Here is a 21922-nt window from a genome sequence, read left to right as displayed (position 1 = left end):
CTGTTTCATAATATATGATGTTTTGGAAAAGTATTTTTGTTTAATAATATAGAATGTTTTCAAGTTTCTATGCAACTTTTATATTAATTTTATATTTTATATTATAGAGTCTTTTGTATAATTGGTTGAATTTTTTTAAAGTGGACATTTCTTAATCTGCATGATTTTACTTAAACATCTTATATTTTGAAATTGAGGGAGTATAAGGAAAATGTACGACGAAAAATCGCAATTGTTATTCAGATTGTTATTATTATATAGATAAATGATTATTAAAATTTCATTGAATCACTTTATAGAATACTTTTAAATATTGTTTCATATTTCTAAATTTAATTTTTTATTCGTAAAAAAGTTTGGAAAAGCCCAACCTAACCTCGGCCGGACTCTAACATATGTGGGTTTAGGGTCGGGCGAGCGTGATTGACATACCTAGGCATTAATAAATAGTCCTATCAGACCAACTATGAATGAGGAGCCGGAGCCTTTCTTGCATTCATCTAGTTTTTGTATCCAACACGATTCACATTCAAAGCGAGGTGACCCTGCGTTTTCTCGAACGTTACTTGTAAAAATTGTTTATTTCAAACCTTAACAACTCATAGTGTTGTAATATGCCTCTAGGTTTTGTATTTTGTTGTTTAATTGATAATAAAAAGTTTGGTTGTATGCCACTCGGGTTGATCTAGGGTTTTAACTTATCTTCATGTTCTGCTGGTAGTTTTGGTTGTGCCTCATCATCAAGATCAATGGAAAAGCAATATGAAAAGAAGATCACATGGACGATTAAGAATTTCTCCTCTTTGCAGTCTGACAACATTTCTTCGGATAATTTCGTAGTTGGTGACTCCAAATGGTGAGAAAACATGTTCTCTATTGTGTTCGTTCAGTTTAGGTTTATGTGATATTGTATACTTTGCTTTATTGGTTTTCGTTTCTGCTTGCAGGCGTCTTCTGGCTTATCCCAAGGGAGATAGGTCTAGTAATAAGAATTTATATTTGTCTGTCTATCTCATTGTTGCTGATTCAGAAACTTTGCCTTATGGTTGGAAAAGACACATTAAATTTCGCTTAACTGTTGTTAATCAAACGTCAGAGAAACTTTCCCAACAAAATGGTAGGTAGATTGTGTTCCTTAAGGCTGACAAAAGGTCATGTTTTATTTTCTATTTGTCATGGACTTTCTCGGACTTTATGTTGCTGCTAGATTCCTTTTTATGTGTTGTACAGTTCTTCTTTTGACTATGTTTCGTGACTTTATAGTAACTCAGCACTGGTTTGAAGAGAAGGCCAAAAGCTGGGGTTTCTTTGAAATGCTTCCCCTTGCCAAACTTGTTAACCAAAATGATGGGTTTTTGATGAATGGAGAAGTCAAGATTGTAGCCGAGGTTGGTGTTCTTGAAGTTTTTGGCAAATCAGATGTGTTAAAGGAAACTTTATTAGTTAATGAAAGCATCAATGTCAATGGGTTTCAAGTTCTTCCTTCACAGGTAAGTTTAAGACTTAAGAGTCACTCACTCACTCCCTAAAGTTCAGTTTCTTGTATATATATCCAAAAATATCTATTTGATCTATGGTTTTATTTTATTACGTCCATGCTTCACTGGCAGGTAGAATCTGTGAACAATCTCTTTAAAACGCACCCAGACATTGCGACAAAACTCCGTCTGGAGAACCCACGCCTCAGAACAGCATACTTGAATAGCATACTAACCTTGAATCAGATCCTGTGCCAATCCCCTGAGAAACTCTCCAATGCTGATCTCGCCAATGCATATTGTAACATATCTTGTATGACAAAAGCAGGTTTTAAATTGGATTGGTTGGAGAAGAAACTGAAAGAAGTTGGCAAGGCTCAGCTGCAATAATATGAGCAAGATTTGAAGGAATTGAAGGACTTGAAGCAAGAGTTTATGATGCAGTTCTGACCATGAGGATGTATTTAGTCGAGTTTAGTCCGTTTAGAGTTTAGTTTGGATCTAAAATTGATGTTCTGGACTGTTATGTTTTTCGGTTTTGTTTTGAGGCTTAAGTTGTCATTGAGATTTCCCAATGTTTCTTTTATTTCACTTTGATTCTTGCTGGAAAAAAGAAGGCAAAAAAAAATGTGTTAAGTGTCCTCATGATCAGTGACAGTTGGCACACGAAGGTAGTCAATTTAAACATGATCAATTTCATGAAAACTACAGGACATGTTCGATTTGGGTTGGAGGCTTCCCTCAATATGTAGATAAACAATTGGGAGACTCACAAAAAGTGGAAATTATATTGAAGTAAACGGTGTTAATTATGTTCTTCTTGCAACTTTTCCTTTGGACTGTTTACTGTAACAATTGTTTACAAGCTTTCAACGTCTGGGTCACTGTTTGGATGGAGCAGCGATGTTATCCCTGTCGCAAAACGTATGTCTAATGTTACAAAGATTTTTCCCATGTCTGGTGCCATCTTATGGGCTGGTCTATGATTTACATAGATCAATTTCACGTAAAAAAACAAGCTGCAAGTTAAACATGAGTTTTATCTGTCACTCCTTATAACAAAGAGACGAGGCTCATCACATTTGCTCACGTTTTTAGTGGTGTATCAATGTCAAAGGTGAAGATAGATTGAGTAAGAAAAAAGAGAAATGAACAAAAGGAATAAAGAAGTTGAAACATTTGTTCTATCAACTACACAAATCGCCTAACGCACGCAATAACTCTAACACTATCCAATTTATTGGCCATTAAGTTCTTAATGTGATCTACGAGGTAAATTTATCAGGTTTGGTGGAAAAAATTAAGGAATTAAAATTAGAACATCACTTGATAATCAACACTTCCTCTTATTAGTCAAATAAACGGTGCTAATGCATGTTTTTTTTTTTGTCAAGTCAAGTGTTCTTGAAACTCTTCTTCCTTTGGAAATAAAAGCAACAACATTTTTCTTGGGACTAGTTCCTATTAAAAAAACGAAAAAGGATTATACACATGCCGAAGCGTTTCGCAGTCCTCAAGTTTTCGTATTTAACACGAGTCACATTCATAGCGGGTGACCTTGCGTTTTCTCGAACTTACTTATAAAATTTGGTGTGTGTGACTGTGTTTTCGAACCTTTTTAAAGGCTTCGGATCCATAGTGTAATCTGCCTCTCTTTATTTATAGGTTTGGTTTTAAAATTGTTGATTTCCTTAAAAGAACAAGTTTGGTTGTATTCCACTCGGGTGGTTGCAAGGAGTCGTCATCAGGATCAATGGAGAAGCAATGTGAAAAGAAACTCACATGGACGATAAAAAATTTCTCCTATTTGCCACATCAACTTCATATTTCTGATGATTTCGTAGTTGGTGACTCCAAATGGTAAGCAAACTTTTTTTCATTCACTTGAGTTTTTTATAATATTTTGCATTGCTTTATTGGTTTTGCATTTTTCTTGCAAGGCGCCTTAGGATATATCCCAAGGGAAATGGAGTTACTAAATGTTTGTCTCCCTCTCTGGAGGTTGCTGATTCTGATTCTTTGCCTAATGGTTGGAAGAGACACATCAAATTTCGCATAACTGTTGTTAATCAAATGTCGGATAAACTTTCTGAACAGAAAGGTAGAATATATTGTGTTTCTTAATTATGACAGACAAAAGGTCATGTTTAATGTTCTATTTGTCATAGACTTATCTGATCGGACTTGTGTTGCTGCAAGATTATAGTTATGATTTGTGCAATTCTTGTTTTGACTTAAGTTCTATGTTTCTTGACTTGACAGTATCGCAAAACTGGTTTCTCCTACCTGCGGTTTCGTTGACATGTTTCCCGTTACCATACTAAATGAGAAATTTAATGGGTTTATGGTTAATGGAGACGTCAAGATTGTTACTGAGCTTTTTGTTCTTAAAGTTATTGTCAAATCTGATGTGCTAGAGGAAACTTTATTAGTTCATGAAAGCATCAATGTCAATGGGTTTCAAGTACTTCCTTCGCAGGTAAGTTTTGTACTTTTTTTTAATATGGTTTTCAGGTTTCCAAACACTGCTGTATGATATGGTTTTACTCTATATACGTCCATGGTTCACTTGCAGGTAGAAGCTGTGAACAGTCTATTTGAAGAGCACCCAAACATTGCATCAAAATTCCGTTCCAAGAACTCACTTCTGAGAACAACATACATGAACGTCCTACTAAACTTGACTGAGATTCTGTGTCAATCCACTGAGGAACTTTCTAGTCATGATCTGGCCAAAGTATATGCTACACTATCTTATGTGAAAGAATCAGGGTTTGAGTTGGATTGGTTGGAGAAGAAACTTAATGAGGCTGGTAAGACTAGTCTGCAAGAAGTTGAGGAAGAGTTGAAAGTCTTGAAGAACTTAAAGGAAAAGTTCTGCTGGAGTTCTGACGATAAGGTTGTACTTTCAGGTTTGGATTTGTTTACGTGATTGATAAAGAAGGAAAAATAAAATGAGTGTTCTCTTTCTCTCTTTAATTATAACAAATAATCAAATCATGAAGAGCCGAGGCTGATCACAATTGTTCGTGCATTCAACATGTCAAAGTTGAATATATTGAGCAACGAGAACTGAACAAAAATATTAAGAAGATGAAACTACACAAATCGCTTAATACAATAACATTATTGATGTGATCTAAGAGGTAAATCATTATTTTATCAGATTTGGGAAAAAAAAAATAAGGAACGAAATCTGACACTTCACATGAAAATTTAAAACGTAAGCACTTGACACTTTCTCATTATTGTTTAAATAAGGGCCAACCATACAGTAGCGACAAAACCACACGCGAAGAAGAGATGGTCCTGTCTTTCCATGGTAAGTTAACAGAACACACAAGTGCCCGTGGAACTTCCATTCCAAGCAACCATACAGGTTCCCGTCGAAAGACGGTCTAGAGCCGCCAACCATACACAAAACGAGAACTTAGGAGTGGCATGACGGAACCAAATTCCCTGTGCCAGACCACTGCACTAAATGTAGTGTGGATATGGTTCCAAATATCCTGAGTCGAAAATTTTGGACGAAACACGTCATTTTTTCCTTTCCAAAGCACCTTATCGCCACTCTGCTGGCATTGTTGCCATTGAAGTGACAGATCGTCTTCTATCGCATTTAGATAATCTGCATGTTGTCTCCGTCGTCGACGACGAATCCACACCTCCGCCACAGTTATTAAACCAAAAAGAGGTGTTTTCCCCATTCCCCACTTCCACTTTACAAAAGGTTTTTGCAAGGTCACCATACTTAAGAAGTTTTGACCATTTCCAAGAACCCAAGTGATAAGCCTCATCAGGTCTACATAAGGAGGAAGAACATAGAAGGAGCCGCACGTGGGGATCAAGAAGAGAGCACGTGCGAGTAAAAGAAGACTTTTGTATATAAGCATTGTAAAAAAGAGTGCTTGGTTATGTTGTTTGTTGTGAAAACAAAGTCTTATCTGACTTTGAGGAATCAGTTATGATCTAGCTACGTTTAGAGACCGATCTTATTATCAGTTGTAACAGTTCATTCAGATAATAAAAAGAGAGTTTATTTTTCTTATCACCAAGCTAGTCGTACTTTTTAGGGACCAAAAAGAAGCTTACTGCAAGAGATTCATATGCACCCATTGCACCCATAAGGAATCACCCTTTGAGACTATGCTCCAGATTAACTTTAAACAACAAACCAGGTTAGCCTCATGAAATGATCTCAATCCAAGGCCACCCTCAGATTTTGGTTTACACACAGCCTCCCATGCCACTTTGGCCTTTCTAGTGCTCATCTCTGGTCCCGACCAGAGAAACGACAAACACATGGAGTTGATCTCAGCTAGACACTCACGAGACAAACGATAAGCAGCCATCCAAAAATTACAAACACTCCAAAGAACTGAGGAGACCAAGTTAAGCCGACCCGCAAAAGAGAGGTATCTAACCGTCCAAGAGCCAATCAGCTTTCTAATCTGCTCAACAGCGGAGAGCAGTCAACCTTGGTAAGTCGTTTGGTGACTAAGGTTAGCCCCAAATAGCAAATCGACAAGGAGCCAGTGACAAATAGGAAATGAGCAGAAGCAGGTCGATGTGTTATATCCCCCGCCAAGGAAAGCACTGATTTCTCCATTCTTATATTCAAACCTGATAACTTGGCAAATTGGGTAAATACCGCAATGATACCCTCAATAGACCTAGCCTTGCCATCGGATAGGACCATAACATCATCCACAAAACTAAGATGAGTGAGACCAAGAGTCCGGCACCGTGGATGATACCCAAAAAAGGTGCTCTCCCGCCGCCCTATCAAGCAGTTTAGATAGAACATCCATACGTGATAAAGGTAACAAACAAATATAGGGAAAGGGAACATCATTGACAAAGCCCTCGGGATCTGCGGAAGAAACCAGCAAGCTCACCATTAACCTGTACCAAGAAGTAGGTTGTAGTAACACATAACATTATCTAGGGGATGAACGTTGGTGGAAACTACAATGCGGAGAGAACATTGGAAAGGAAAGACCATTGAACTGAATCAAAAGCCTTTGAAATGTCAATCTTGATTGCACAACGACCAGAAATGGAGGGATTATGATAGTCTCTAAATAATTCAGTAGCCAACAGCACATTCAATTAAACAAACGATCCTTCACAAATACAGATTGGTTACTAGAGATAAACTTCGGAAGCACGCTCTTTAGTCTATTAGCAATGATCTTCGAAATGACTTTATAGATCACATTGTAGCAATATATTGGTCTATAATCCTTCATCTCCTTAGCAGATACTTTCTTCGGAATAAAAGCAAGAATTGTGGAGTTTATACCTTTAAGAAAACCCTTCGCAAAAATTGACTGAACCGCTAACACAAACTCTGAACCGAGAAACTCCCATGTAGCTTTATAAAACTCCGAGTGAAACCATCAGGACTAGGCGATTTATCATTTGGCATAAAGAAAAGAACCTTCTTGATTTCATCACCTAAAACTTCCCTATTTAGAGCATACTGGTCCATTGCAGAACAGCAAAACGACCATAAGAGCTCCATCTCCTCCGTCGTAGTACCCTCAAAACCGACGGGAATGGTCTGTAGAAAGTCCCTAAAGTACCTTTCAGCCTCGACTTTGATTTCATCCTCCCTAACAACCTCTCTCCCATCCTGAACCTGAACCTCCTTAATAGAATATAAAGCTGCTCTCATAGTAGCCGCTCTATGGAAAGCTTTCTTATCTCCCACTTTCAACCAGTGCAACTTAGACTTCTGCTTGAGGTATTTTTCTTTCAACTCCGCCAAGAACTCCCATCTCTTAAAAGCGGTATTCTCCTCCACCCTCGCTGTAGAGGATGGGTTAGACAAGTTAGCTTGTTGCTTATGGCATAACACCTCAAAAGCCTCCTTAGTCTTCCGGACCAGATTTCCCAACTGTCTCTTAGCCAAAGAGCGTAAAGCTGGCTTTAACCCCTTGAGTATTATAGAAAACTTGAAGAGTGTAGAGGTTGAGAGAAACAAAGGTTGCGTGATTTTCCAGTAGGAGTCAACTAACGGCCTACACTCCTCTATCTCCGCCATTAAGTTGACAAACTTAAACGGTTTACGCAGTCGAGCATGATTATCAACAACACCCATAACCATGATCCTGCAGTTCATATAATCAGAGCAACCCCATCAGAAAACATGCTATATGCATGCAGATACTATCGAACCCATGCGTCATTCACCATCACGAGATCTAACTTCTTAAGAATCTGATCATTATCCCGCTAATTACACCATGTAAAATGGGGACCATGGAAAGCCATGTTCGAGAGAGAACAATGGTTCACTACTGCTTGAAAATCTCGCATACCACCAGAGATTATCGGATTAACATCAATCATGGAATGCTCCACCATATCCAAGGTTTCTGTAAAATCGCCAAACAAAAGCCAAGGCTTATTTTGGAAAATAGGCAGACAACCTTATCAGGGGAATGCGGCTGAACTTGCGTAACATGACCAATTTGAGCCTCCGGCGACAAACAAGTTAAGACAAGGTGTCCCCACTTCTTACAACAAGTACATAATAACTCTCTAATTTACATGTTTTAGGCATTATTTTTTGTCCATATTTTGCCTTATTTATACCCTAACTTTAGCAATTTTAGGTCATTAACTATAGGAATCTACATTTAGGGTGTTGCATTCATGCCTTTGTGCATTTTGGATGAAAACAAATGCTTTAGAGCCTAAAATGGGGAGAAACAAGGTCAAATCTGACCATGTACCCGAATGAGCTATTGAGCAGGAAGAACAATCAGAACCTCAACCCGATCGAGAAGGATCTAAGAGCAGGAAGAACAACCCAAAGACCTACCCGAGGAACAACTCGACCTTATCCTTGTGCATCCCATTGAGAAGACCCTCGGGCAGGACTGAGCAGCTAGATTTAAAGGGTTTCCATATATAAATCCCCCTCTTCTTCCTCTCGCCAAAGCACGCCGCAGACCCTCAGAACAGAGAGCGAGAGCTTCTGGGAGAGAAACTGAGTGATTCAAACTCTTTTTCCACTTTGTTAGGATTTATTTTCATTTTCTTTTGCTATTCTTTTAGATTTCGATTTTGTACTCTTCTACTCTATTTCTATTTTGTACTCTTCTACTCTATTTCTATTTTCAATACAATGCAATTTTCGTTTATTTGTGTTTTTATGTTTTCTGCAATGAGATCTGAGTAGTGAAACAAAGTTTCTAGGGATGGGATAGACAAATATGTGTTCTTGATCGGTTAGGATGTCTTAGCTTGATTGTTTATGTTATATAAATTCCTTTCTAGATTGGTGTTCTTAATGTTATTTTCAGAACGAGAGGTAGAGTGGATCTAGGGTGTTTTACCATCGAGAGATGTTTTTGAAATGCTTGAATCAATCAATGCTAGAGATTTACTCACTTAGCCTAAGAGATTAGATGTGTAAGGAGTTTATTGACAATAATGAATCGGTTTGTATTGTCTGCTTGGTCATGTTTTTCCAACGAGAGTTGGGTACGGGAGTGATTAAGGTTGATTGTTTCTATCATGAGAGTGTTTTAACAAGATTTTAGAGATTCATTGTCTAGGGAATATTTGCTTGAGGCATGTAGGACATCCATACTGGTCAGGAACACTTAGGAGTCGATTACCCCATCCTTAGGAGCTTTCGCATCTTGATTGTTTACGTTTTTATTCATAACTCGACCCTATACCTGAACTGGTACTCGATCACCAGATTTGTGTACACCTTCGAGTTGTTCTTACTCTTCTTCTTTACCCGATCACTCAACCCGATGTTGTTCTCGAATGCTCGCATCGAGTACTTAGGTCGTGTGGTTCTTGTTTATTTATTTTCTTTTAATTATTTTAGGATTGTTAGATCAAACCTCAATTATTGCTTGGCTTGACTTGTTTGTTCAGATCGTATCTTATCTGCTAGCATAACAACCATTTGGATTGATAACCTTTGTACTACAACTGCATAGGGATTTGATACCTTGGGTGAAAATCTTGTTATCAATACACCTCAGCGGTAACCCGGGTAACTATAGTGTACAACTGAATCTAGTTCCCCATCTTCTTCTCCCGTGAAAAAATACTCTCAGGGCAATTCCTTAGTTAAATTTGCTTCTATCCGAATTTGAGCCTCATCGAAGCTGACACACGCCTCTGTTTTGGGATGTAATCTAAGATTTTGTGTCAATCCACTGAGAAAATTTCTAGTCATGATCGGGCCAAAGCATATGCTACACTATATTATGTGAAAGAATCAGGGTTTGAGGTTGATTGGTCGGAGAAGAAACTTAATGAGGCTGATAAGACTAGTCTGCAAGAACTTGAGGAAGAGTTGAAAGTCATGAAAAAACTTGAAGGAAAAGTTCTGCTGGAGGTCTGACGATAAGGTTGAACATCTCTTTATTCGAGATCCTTAAGTCCTCATTGAAATTTCCCTATGTTTCTTTGATTGCACTTTGTTTCTTAATGGAAAAAGAAGGGGAAAATAAAGTAAGTGTTATCTTTCTCTCTCTTTATAACAAAGAATCAAATCATGAAGAGCTGAGGCTGGTCACAATTGTTCACGTTATTGCTCGTGCATCCAACTTGTCAAAGTTGAAGATAGATTAAGCGCGCAAGCAAAAGAGAACTGAACAAAAGATATAAATCATTATTTTATCAGATTTAGTATATAAAAAAAGAACGAAATAAACTTGATGTTCGAGTTTAGTCCGTTTAGAGTTTAGTTTGGATCTAAAATTGATGTTCTGGACTGTTATATTTTCCGGTTTTGTTTTGAGAACAAGAGGCTTAAGTTGTCATTGAGGTTTCCCAATGTTTCTTTTATTGCATTTTGATTCTTGCAGGAAAAAAGAAAGCAACAGAAAAATTGTATTAGTGTCCTGAACTGTGACAGTTGGCACACAAAGATAGTCAGTTTAAACATCAATTCATGTTGATGATGATGGATATGAAGATGATTGGAGATAGTGATGACGCTTATGTAGAGATAATTAGTAATTCTTCTTTTCATGGAAACTTCACTCCAAGATGAAGAAAAACAATTGAGAGACTCACAAAATTATGGAAATTGTAAACCTTGTTATGTTCTTCTTGCAACTTCTCATCTAAAAAAATATATTACTTGGGGACTAGTTCTTTAAAGAAAAAAAAAGGATTATTACTTTATTAATTATATGTTATTAAAAAAAAGGATTAGTATATCTATACTAGTATTTTTGCAGCAGTTTTTGCTCAAAAATAATTTTGGGAAAGTTTTTACATTTAATGCATTGACTTTAATATTAGTTACCAAAAAATTTCAAAGTTAGTTATAAGTAAGATTTAAAAAAAGAGGAAATTTTTGTACTTCATTCAAACATAAATATATGGTTCATTTTTATTTTTATTTGAATTTATATTTAAATTATTTTGAATTATCCTATAATACAATTAGTGAATAAAAATTGTGATTTTTTCCTGCCTATGATGTAACACAAATTTTTTAAAACGGACATATATTACTCAGTAGATGAATAAAAAAATACGGGTATAATATCCCACATTGCCTAAAAAAATTGAGCAATAGTTCAGAGTCATATTATAAAAGAGACCAAAATGATTCATAATACAAATAAGTAGAAAACTTGATTTATCAGGCATTCAAAATTAAAAGACTTTTATTTGGTTTATTCCAGTTCTTTATTTTAAAGATTTTTAAAAAGTTAAATATTAAATATTATAAATATTTAAAACTTTTAAAAAAGTTAAATATTATAAATATTTATATTTTATAAAAATTATTAATATTATAAATATTTATATTTTTTAGAAAGTTAAATTTTATAAAATGTTAAAAATATTAATAATATTTAAACGTTAATGAAGTTTCAAATATTTTAAATATTTAAACTTTATAAAGTTTCAAATATTTTAAATATTTAAACGTTATAATATTTCAACTTTTAAAAAAAGTTAGAAATCTTTTAAAATATTAATAATATATTTAAATTTTTACGAAACTTCAAATATGAGAAATACTCAACCGTTTTAAGAATTCTAAGTATTATAATTATTTAAACTTTATAAGAAGCTTCAATCTTATAAAATGTAAATGGTTAGAACCTTAATAAATAACATATAAACTCAATCTAATATTTACAATAAAAAACAATAAATATTAAAAATTAAGATTATATAGTGCGAGTTAAAATATCTTGGGACGGAGTTATATAGCGGGACGGGTTTGTTGATATTTATATAAATTTAAAATATCATTAATTTGGTGTTAAACGAGTAAAACATCATTTCATAATTTGATTAATACTATCGGTATCCGAAAATAGACATATCTAATTAAATTGATTAATAAATATTATGTAAAAATAAATTATATTTCAATATTATATGGTTTAAACTTATAAATACAACTTATAATTTAAATGTTTTTGTTATAAATAATTTGTCTCGTACCACGGGTCCTAATATAGTATTGTCGTATATATGTAGCCGCATGAATAACCAACCTAATAAGAGCTGAGAGGAGCCGCAGTGTTTTCACATTCCTCAAGATCCGTAATCAACACGATTCCCATTCAAAACCTACTAGGTGCGTTTAAAAACGAAGCGTCTTCTCTCGTATGTGGCTACTTAATTTATATAATTGCTGTCTCTGTGTGTGTTTTGTTCTCACTACTCAGTTTTTTTAAAACTTCGAATTCACATTGAAATCTTTTTTTTTTGGTTCTGTGTTTAAATTGTTTTTTCATTTTTCGTTCTTAAATAAAAATTTGGTTTGTGTATTAGTATCAGCACTCAGGGTTCTAGGATTTAACCTAATTTTCATCAAGATCAATGGAGAAGCAATATGAAAAGAAGATCACATGGACGATTAAGAATTTCTCCTCTTTGCAATCTAAGAAAGTTTGTTCTGATCCATTCGTAGTTGGTGACTCCAAATGGTAAGAAAACTTGGTTTTCTAATGTGTTCGTTCATTTATATTATTGGTTTTGGTTTATAGGTTATGGTTTTTGCATGCAGGCGTGTTCTTGCCTATCCCAAGGGAAATGGGGATAGTATTAACAAATGTTTCTCTCTGTTTCTGAGTATTGCTGATTCTTAATCTTTGCCTTCTGGTTGGAAAAGACACGCAAAATATCGCTTAACTGTTGTTAATCAAATTTCTGAGAAACTCTCCCCACAGAGAGGTCAATCTTTCTAAGCCTTACAAATTAAATGTTCCTGCGAGATTCTAGTTATGTGCTGTGCAATGCTTTGTTTTGACTAAAGTAGTTACTATGTTTTGTGACATTACAGTGGGACAAGCCTGGTTTGATCACAAGTGTCCCAGCTGGGGTTTCGGACCAATCCTTCCCCTTACCAAACTTGTTTACAAAAATGATGGATTTTTGGTGAATGGAGAATTCAAGATTATAGCCGAGGTTGGTGTTCTTGAAGTTGTTGGCAAATCAGATGTGTTAGAGGAAACTTTATTAGTAAATGAAAGCGTCGAGTGCAATGGGTTTCAAGTTCTTCCTTCACATGTAAGTAAACTACTTGTAATTATACATATAGTAAGAGTCGCTCACTATACAAGCTCCGTATATGGTTTGTGGAACTGTTTTTAGATCACCAGAAAAATTCCTATGCTGTTTCACTTGCAGGTAGAATCTGTGAACAGTCTGTTTGAAGAGCACCCAGACATTGCATCAAAAATCCGTGTGGAGAACCCTCGTCTGAGAACAACATACTTGAATAGCCTACTAACCTTGTCTGAGATTCTGTGCCATTCCCCTGAGAAACTCTCCAATAATGAATGATCTGGCCAACGCATATTCAACACTATCTTATTTGATTGATACTGATTGATACTGTAAAGAAGCAAAACCAAAGACCTGGCCTTATGGAGAAACTACAGGACATTGTTTCGATTCGGGTTCCAGGTTTTAGGACAAAGCTTGAATGCTTGACTCCGAGATCCGAGATGAAGAAAAATATTTGAGAGACTGACAAAAGGTGGAAATAGAATTTTTGTATTATTAAATAGAGCAACTTTTTACATTGAGAACAAAAAAATACCCAAAAAATCTTCTCTCTTGCTCTCGTTCTCTCCTTCTGACAAAGTAATGAAGTATCATGTCATGAGGAGCGGAGACAGATTGCATTTGCTGACGTTATTAGCCATTTGTATCAAACAGCAAATACGCCAACGTAGAAGATATAGATTGAGCAAGCAAAAGCAATAACGAAGCAGAAACATTTGTTTAATTTAAACTAAAAAAATAGCCAAATACAATAACCAAACATCATTATTCAATTTATGTGATTTAACAGGTAAATTAGACATTATTCAATTGAATAATGATGTTTGGTAAATTAGTCATTTTCAAAGTAATTAGGCATAGGTCATTTTATTAGACTAGTAGAAAAAAAGGAACAAAATTAAGATAGGTGATTAGATTAAATTAGTTTAAATTAGTTTAGCTGGAGAAGAAACTGAAAGACTGTTGGTGAAGAAACTGAAAGACGTTTCTTAGAGCATTATTATAGATACTATCATGTCCCGCTGTTAGAACATTCTCATCGCATATATTATAGGTGTCTTTAGTACTTTTTAAAATATAAATATAAGACATATGTGAGGAGAGAGAAGAAGAGAATATCTTCTAAAAGATATCTCGAATATATATTAATAGAGAAGTACTCTCACAAAAAGTTTGAAGTGTCGCGCTCACAGAATTCCTATACTTTTCTAATAAATGCTCTTACTTCTCATTGTTATTTACATATAAATATGCCACTCAAATAATTATGAGCCAATGTTTTTTTTTATTAATTTTTAAAAATAAAAGATTTAATCAACTACTAAATCCAAAAATGTATTTAATTATCATTTTTATAACATATTTACTTATTAAAAGTAAATTACATTTTACAAACAAGAAAAAAAATATTCATTTATTTATCACTTTTATCATTTTTCTCATTGCATTTTTAAACTTAGAATTAGTTTAAATTAAATCTATTAGTTTAAAAATATTGCTTTATCTATTTAATGGTATAGTGATATTGATAATAATGTGAAACATAAAATATGTGAATTTGATTTTAGAAACACAAAAAGACAACAAAATTTTCTACACCACCTTAAAATTCTTTTCCAAATTCAAGTATTTTACGGGTGAAACATATTTTATAGAAAATAAACGCAAATTTGAATAAACGAAAAAAACTTTACTTACAGATTTTTTTTATACAAACAAATCTTAAATCTCAAATAATAATTTTACTCATAATATTTTATTTAAATCGATTTATCCCGTACATAGTGTGGGTTGGTATCTAGTTAAAGACATCATTAAGTTCTATGTTTCGTGATTTTATAGTAGCTCAGGACTGGTTTGATGAGAACTCAAAAATGCTGCGCTTTTACACACTATGTCAAAATCATGGTTTTTTGGTGAATGGAGAAGTCAAAATTGTTGCTGAGGTTGGTGTTCTTGAAGTTATTGGTAAATCAGATGTGTTAGAGGAAACTTCGTTAATAAATGAAAGCATCAATGTCAATGGGTTTCAAGTTCTTCCTTCACAGGTAAGTTATGTACTTTTATACACATGTCATAAGAGTTGATCACTATTCAAGCTGCATATATATATATATATATATGGTTTTACTTTGTACATCGATTTTTTTCAGGTAGAATCTGTGAACAATCTTTTTAAAAACAACCCTGACATTGCTTCAAAATTCAGTCTTAAGTGCACGCATCTGAGAACAACATACTTAAATAGCATACTAAGCTTGACTAAGAGCCTGTGCCAGTCCCCTGAGGAACTCTCAAATGCTGATCTGGCCAACGCATATGCTACACTAATTTGTGTGGCAAAAGCAAGGTTCAAGTTGGATTGGCTGGACAAGAAGCTGAAAGAGGTTGGCCAGACTCGGGAGCGAGACATTGAGAAAGAGTTAAAGGATATGAATCAAAAGTGCGCAGACATTGAGAAAGAGTTGAAGGATATGAAGCAAAAGTGCCCAGACATGGAGGCTCTGCTGGAGTTTTTACGATGATCTTGTTTGGTGGTTTGAATTGTTCAAGGCAGTGGAGAGTTTGGCTCTAACCTAGTGATTTGGTGTTTTTGTTTTGAAACTTCTTGTCATTCCTATGTTTCTTTCATTGCGCTTTGTTTCTTGATGGAAAAGAAATTAAAAAATGTCTTAGTGTCTCAGTTCATGCTGATGTTACATATTATTATTAACTTACACATGTGAAGATGACTAGAGACAATGCTACTGCTCATGCAGAGTATGCTAGTACTTATTTTTTATGATAAAAAAAGGGGTTAATTTCTTATATAAAAATAGTGTAAATTTGGAACCTTTTAACAGAAAAGAACTAAAATTCTCTTAACAACTGCAATGACTGGATAAGAAAGTAAGTGATTCCTCAAGCTTCTTCTTCTTCATTGCTGCTCTCAACCAAAACAACATCCTTCTGTGTCTTAGCTCTCTTTCTTGATCTGCTTACACATGTCCCTTCCTTTGTTGGATCTTCAACAATGTCTTCAGAGACTGTATCGTGTCTCATCACTTCTTCTAGAATCCTGTCTCCATACTTTTCTGTCTTTAACTTTCCTATAATTTTCTCCAACTGTATATTGAACCAATAAAGCTTTAAAGGCAAGCTATCAAACGTGAAATAAAAAGAATAAAACTCAAATTTTATCAGCGCAAACTCGCCTCTTGTAATGAATCTGGTTTTTGGGAACTTATTGAGCCAATCTGCTGGGTTGAGAGGACCGTGTGAGGGAGTATGTTTCCATCAGCTGCGGATAACTCCTTCCGTAGCTCGTCAAGCTTAAGTTCTAACCCGGCAAATGAAATACTTCTTTTCGATTTCTTGATTTGTTTGCTTGAGGTTTCCATTTTGATCGTCTTTCTTCCTGTTCCACAATATAAGAACATGTTTTTTGTTATGAAAGTTCCAACTCTTAGACAGTATCCCGAGCTAGCCTAACAGTTTCAAAATGAAATGGGATGTGGCGAATATCGAGTTCTATCTATACTCACTAAAACTACATGATGTTTCTAACATTTTCTACTTCTATTGGTTCAACTACCTGAGTGGATATCTTGTGTTCATGTGAGCGTGAAGAGAAGGTAATTCCTTATTCCTTACCTTGCAACAGTTGGTTGGCCAACGGTCCTATTGTTACATAAGCGTTTGTCGAGTATGGTGTGTGCTGGAATTCTTCTTTCTGCACAGAAAAAAACCAAAACTCAGTTACGGCCTGAAGAAACTAATGTCAGAAGTTATCACGTGTCGATATTACAATCTGACTGAAAACTATAAAACATAGACAATGATCTTACCAATACCGAGTCAACAATCAGTTTTATCACAAGATGTTCTATCTCGTCTCTCTTTAACTCAGCACCTAGGTTTAACCACAGAGTTTAAAATTAACAACAACAACAAAAACATAATGCACCTCAAACTAATAATGAAGAAAACGTGACTAACTTAGATCTTTGTGCTTATTTCTGAGTTTGTCACCCAGCTGTAACATCGTCACTCTTTGATCCTTGGCTAGCGTTTCTTGCACCATAGAAACCACGAGCTTAGCAAGGTCTGCAAAAATTCATGACACAGAAAAAACATTATGACATTATCGACCGACATACGGCTGATAGTTGTAGAGAAATTGCAAATGAGCTGTTAGTCCTTGAAACAAAATAAGATGAAATTTTTTTGGCAGAAAAACAAAAATTATAACCTGATTCCTAAAAGTTTCACAATAATATATTTCAGAGAAACAACAAGCAAAAGTAGGGACATACCCGATACGTCAACTTCCTTGACCTCACTTGACAAGGCACAATTGTCACACATTCCTTACCAAATGTAGAATAAGGATCAGTACATCAGATAATCTAGAATCAGGGGACCTAGTAGAAAATCTATCAGTCGTAGATAACTGTAAACAAGAATACCATTGCAGTCTTGTGATGGCTCCCCAAAATGACGGAAAAAGGCACTTCGACGGCATTTGGTTTTAGACTGCAAAAAAGAATCTCAGAAAATTATGGTTCATAAGATAGCGTACAAATAAGAACATTTCAAGATCATTAATGCTAGACAAGATAAAAAGAGTAACCAAAGAAAGTAACTTGGTCACTCTAACGCAGGCTGAGCAAAGTACACAACTCTCTTGGAAGTTGGTGCATTTAGCCAATACAAAGTGCTGATTGCCACTGTTTGCTCCGGATATATACAGGTGTAATAACAATAATGCGCTCTTCAGGAAAGAGCAAATGAAACAGCGTACCTGACAATATCTTACTATATCATAGAGATTCTTCAGACCAGAATACTCGTAGAAGACCATGGAACTCTGTTTGGGAGGGGAAGAGGAAGAAAAGCATCAATGCAATTTCAGAAAAATATAGATATACACAGCAAACATTAGCAGGGTAGAGTAAAATTAGGAGCTGACCTGCCTGGGAACATCAGCCGAGCGAAAAAAGAGGATGCACTCAGATGGGAGGCCATCACGACCGGCACGGCCACTCTCCTACATTATGATGGTTAGGTGATAAGAGGGAACCTTATAAATACACCGAGTTTTAGTGGACAAGAGATTGGAACCTGGTAGTAAGTCTCCATCGATTTGCTCAAACTATGGTGGATGACAAACCTAACTACAACAATGTCTCATGTATCAGTTGGAGAAGATAGTAAGAATGGTGATAAATAAAATGCAAGGGATAATAACTTGCAAAATGGAAGAAATCTGCACTAGGGAAAACTGAAACAAAAGTTAGCACTACTAACCATCAGGCTTGTTGATTCCCATGCCAAAGGCAACCTGCAAAACAATAAATACTAATTAGAGTTGATTAATGCAGATCACTGCTCCACTAAATTATAGAATGATAACGGAGGATATACGTACTGTTCCAACAATGACCTGCAACTTGTTCTTGCTCCATCTATGAACATGACACAACAAAATAGTCAGTCAATGCTGCAAACTGCACATCAGTAACTTGATAATCAAGAGAGTCGAGCTGCATCAGAGCTGGACTTTGAATCTCGGTTCAAGGTAAGTACCAGGCACCACACGTTATAAGAAATGTTAGCTTACCGCATATGAACTTTCTCGCGCATATTTACATCCATATCAGCGTGGTAATAATCAGCAGAAATTCCTCTCTCTCGTAAATCACCTGCAATCTATCACCATTGCGAGGATAACAAAATATGTAAGCTTTTCTTCCCCAATCCAAGGTTCAATTCAATATAGAACAATATTAATGGTCAGAAATGAAGGGTGCAAAAGAAGAATATAATGGTAAGTTCAGTACATAAGATGTTGTGTGAAATTTTGTTACAAACCTGTTCACATTCCTTCCGTGAGAAGCAGTAGACTATTCCAGATTCATTATTAGAGTATGATTCCCGTATGAAATCTGCAATTTCATCAACCACCCCTTTACCAACTGCCGATTTTTCTCGAACCTGCAAGATAATTCACTGCTCATGTCCACTCCAACATATTATCTACAGAATGAGAAATCTATAATAAAAAAAAATCATCACTATGAGTACCGAGTAAAAGAGATTTGGCCTGTTAACACTGCTAACAAATTTGACGCATTTAGGAATATGCAGCATTTCTGTCAGATCATTTTGGATCTTCTGTGTAGCAGTTGCCTACAATAGAGACATAAATATAGTTATTGGTCATTTTCTGATTAACACAGGAGCAAGCTCCCTAGTGTTGACTGATGTAAGCCCAAAAAGTGTGCGAATAAAGCATGGAATAGATGAAAACAAAAACATACAGTTAAAGCCACCATGGGAACTTTAGGAAACTGGGTTTTTAGAATGCTTAAGTTCTTGTAATCAGGGCGAAAATCATGACCCCACTGACTACAACAATGAGCCTCCTGCAAACGAACCAATGAGGGAGTAGTGTTTTTTGCTAAGAGTGTGGTATGTCCAAATAAACGAAAGCCAGAATTTGAGTAAGAAACTAAAACCAGGAGAAACTTACATCAATTGATATAAGAGAGAGGCGACAAGCATTGTGACACTTTTCAAGCTTCGACATGAACCTTTTGCTCTTTGATACCTTTTCCGGTGTTACATAAAGTATCTTGAGGTCATCTTCACCCTTTTCAAGTGCCTTGTACACAAATTTCTCATTTTCCTTGCCAGAAGTAGAGGTCAGCATGTAGGCTGAAATTCCTAAAGCAGCCAAACCCATGACCTGAACAATCGTAAACCATAATTGGATTTACCGCACATAATCAAAGAATATCTAAAGAGCTAGAATATTTAAGTAAATGTAGCTGCTTCATGAGGTGGACCTACAAAAACAATTTTCCTAAGTCAAATACTAACCTGATCCTGAATGAGTGAAAGTAAAGGACTGACAACAAGAGTTGTACCACCACGAAGTATAGCGGGAAGTTGATAGCAAAGACTCTTCCCGCCACCTGCTGCCATGATCACCAGGACATCTCTTCCCAACATTATAGCGTTAATAATCTAATCGTAACGCGGACTGTCATTAGAATCAACATATGAAAACAGATAACATCTTAGATCAGAAAATGCAGAACGTCACTTACTTCCTTCTGGTTAGCCCTATACTTGGATATACCAAAAATGTTAAACCTAATACCATCAGCACGAGAATCCCACTCGAACGCCTCAGACCAATTCTCTATAGCAGTAGAGCCACCAGATGATGCAACAGGGCTTCCTGATGCTGCTAGTGCTTTTAACAATGTCTTTAACTCAGACTTCCTCTCGTATAACCTATCTTGATGCTCAATCAAAGCACTTATCTGACCTGTTAAGCCATTTCAATCAACACGAAAATTCAAAAACTGAAACTTTCACTAAAACATTAATCCAAGTTCTTATGGCTATGAACTCGGAAATTAACCTAAACCCTCAATGTATATTCATATAAAGCAGACAAAAATAGAGAATTCGAATGCTTTTCTAGGTTACGTATATACCAGAAGCAACCTGAGAAACCCGAAACGCGAATTCGAAGATGAAAAGTAAAAACAGGAACGAGTGAAAACGAAGAAAAGGGTAAACCTTGAACATCTTTTAACTCGACTTCTAAATTCTGAAGTTCCTCCTGAATCGCTTCGCTTTCCATTGAAAAACACCGGCGGGATCAACGGCGGTGTGTGTTTTACCCTTCCGTCGTCGGCGTCGCTCTCGTAACTCGGAAACGATGGAAAGTGAAGCCAATATATTGGGCCTAAATTGGGCTACAATCATCTGAATGGGCTTATTTTTAGGCTTATCTTAAATAATGCTCCGCGTTGGCTTAATTTATCATACGCCTTTTTTTTTGTTTAAATATCATAAAACTTTTGAACACATAATGAAAAATATCGATTTTATGATTTTTAAGGAAGTCACGAAGTGAGTGAGGTCAGTGATGATCAACAAGAGCATGAAGTGGAAGGATCATGGATTCGTTCGATATGTCCAAAGAAGACCTAAGAAACTTTCGGTTAAGCGTGACGACACTTTAACTTAATACAATTAAAAACTGTTATTAGAGTATGATTCACAATAAACAATTAAAAAACAATGGAAATTACTAGTACTTTATGTAATTTATTACTTGTCTTGATCATGTATGTATATGGGATTTGAACCCCATCATTCTGAAGTCCTAGCCTGCCATATGAGGATTGGTAAGTATAACACAATAGTTGATCTAACATTTTTACGTATACATGCATATCAACTTAAGTTATACATATATGTGGGTATTTATACAAACACTTCAATTTATTACTCTTTAAGATTTATAGCTGAGGTTTACAAAAACTACACCAGGTTCAAGTTAGCATTTAAATTTAAACACCAATGTATAAGATGTATTGAAAAACAATAGTAATAGCTAACACACAAAAATCCAATGTCAATTATTATAGTTTACAGAAGAATAGAACATTTAGTTCTGCAAAAATAGATATTGTTGCTGTTAATGATCCGAATTAATAGTTAAGACTTTCAAAGAACAATATTGATTTTGTTTTTGAAAAGTTAATCACTGCCTAATTAAATTATTTTCTCTACCTCTAAAATCAATTCTCCACAAAAAAAAAAAAAATAGAACAAACAAAAAAACTCTCAAAACAAGAGAAAATAATATATCGTATATAATAAATAGAGACGAGACATATAATATATACTGTTTTTTATCTAAAAAATATACTAGTATATTACAGTTTTTTTGTAATTAAAACATGTCGGGACCGAACAAAATCTGCGACCCATACCGGATCCCACTAACCAATCCCCCTACTCTCGATTAAAAGCTCACCACACGACAAAACTACCTTTTTGCTAATTTCGTCATCGCTTGTGTCATCACTTATTTAAATCCCAAAATCGAAACATATCCTTTAGAGCATGGACAT

General features: G+C 35.3%; 3 protein-coding genes and 2 pseudogenes across 4 annotated transcripts; 3 read left to right on the top strand and 2 right to left on the bottom strand.

Moving 5' to 3' along the window:
- Positions 1-749: 749 nt before the first annotated feature.
- LOC104779008 (MATH domain and coiled-coil domain-containing protein At1g31390-like) lies at positions 750-2075 on the top strand. Its single transcript, XM_019242425.2, has 4 exons — positions 750-856; positions 948-1117; positions 1264-1490; positions 1611-2075. The coding sequence occupies exons 1-4, from the start codon at positions 750-752 to the stop codon at positions 1866-1868; spliced, it is 762 nt and encodes a 253-aa protein (XP_019097970.2). The 3' UTR covers positions 1869-2075.
- Positions 2076-3231: 1156 nt separating this feature from the next.
- On the top strand, positions 3232-4880 carry LOC104779007 (MATH domain and coiled-coil domain-containing protein At1g31390-like; annotated as a pseudogene).
- A 1036-nt stretch (positions 4881-5916) lies between these two features.
- On the bottom strand, positions 5917-9279 carry LOC147946902 (uncharacterized). The gene is made up of 6 exons (XM_087507286.1): positions 9176-9279; positions 6879-7594; positions 6639-6783; positions 6481-6558; positions 6310-6383; positions 5917-6260 (listed from the first exon to the last, which is right to left on the bottom strand). Exons 1-6 carry the CDS (start codon positions 9277-9279, stop codon positions 5917-5919), a joined length of 1461 nt encoding a protein of 486 aa, XP_087363412.1.
- Positions 9280-12311: 3032 nt separating this feature from the next.
- On the top strand, positions 12312-15656 carry LOC104779006 (MATH domain and coiled-coil domain-containing protein At1g31400-like; annotated as a pseudogene).
- LOC104777177 (ATP-dependent DNA helicase Q-like 2) lies at positions 15639-20816 on the bottom strand. Of its 2 annotated transcripts, none has more exons than XR_015592446.1 (20): positions 20577-20816; positions 20096-20319; positions 19866-20012; positions 19516-19731; positions 19304-19408; positions 19068-19172; positions 18855-18977; positions 18604-18692; positions 18412-18448; positions 18291-18324; positions 18105-18153; positions 17953-18030; positions 17785-17850; positions 17450-17516; positions 17297-17350; positions 16980-17087; positions 16829-16893; positions 16635-16713; positions 16196-16398; positions 15639-16106 (listed from the first exon to the last, which is right to left on the bottom strand). XR_015592446.1 is itself a non-coding variant. In XM_010501386.3 (20 exons), the coding sequence occupies exons 1-20, from the start codon at positions 20638-20640 to the stop codon at positions 15903-15905; spliced, it is 2121 nt and encodes a 706-aa protein (XP_010499688.1). In that variant the 5' UTR covers positions 20641-20816; the 3' UTR covers positions 15639-15902. The 2 variants fall into 2 exon arrangements, 1 of the variants encoding a protein (XP_010499688.1); XM_010501386.3 differs by having other exon boundaries at positions 18105-18157.
- Positions 20817-21922: the final 1106 nt, after the last annotated feature.

Source organism: Camelina sativa, chromosome 3 (genome assembly GCF_030686135.1).
Source record: "Camelina sativa cultivar CO46 ecotype springtype chromosome 3, ASM3068613v1".
NCBI lineage: Eukaryota > Viridiplantae > Streptophyta > Magnoliopsida > Brassicales > Brassicaceae > Camelina > Camelina sativa.
The sequence above is the reverse complement of the archived record's forward strand: the minus strand, read 5'-3'. Positions and strand labels throughout refer to the sequence as shown.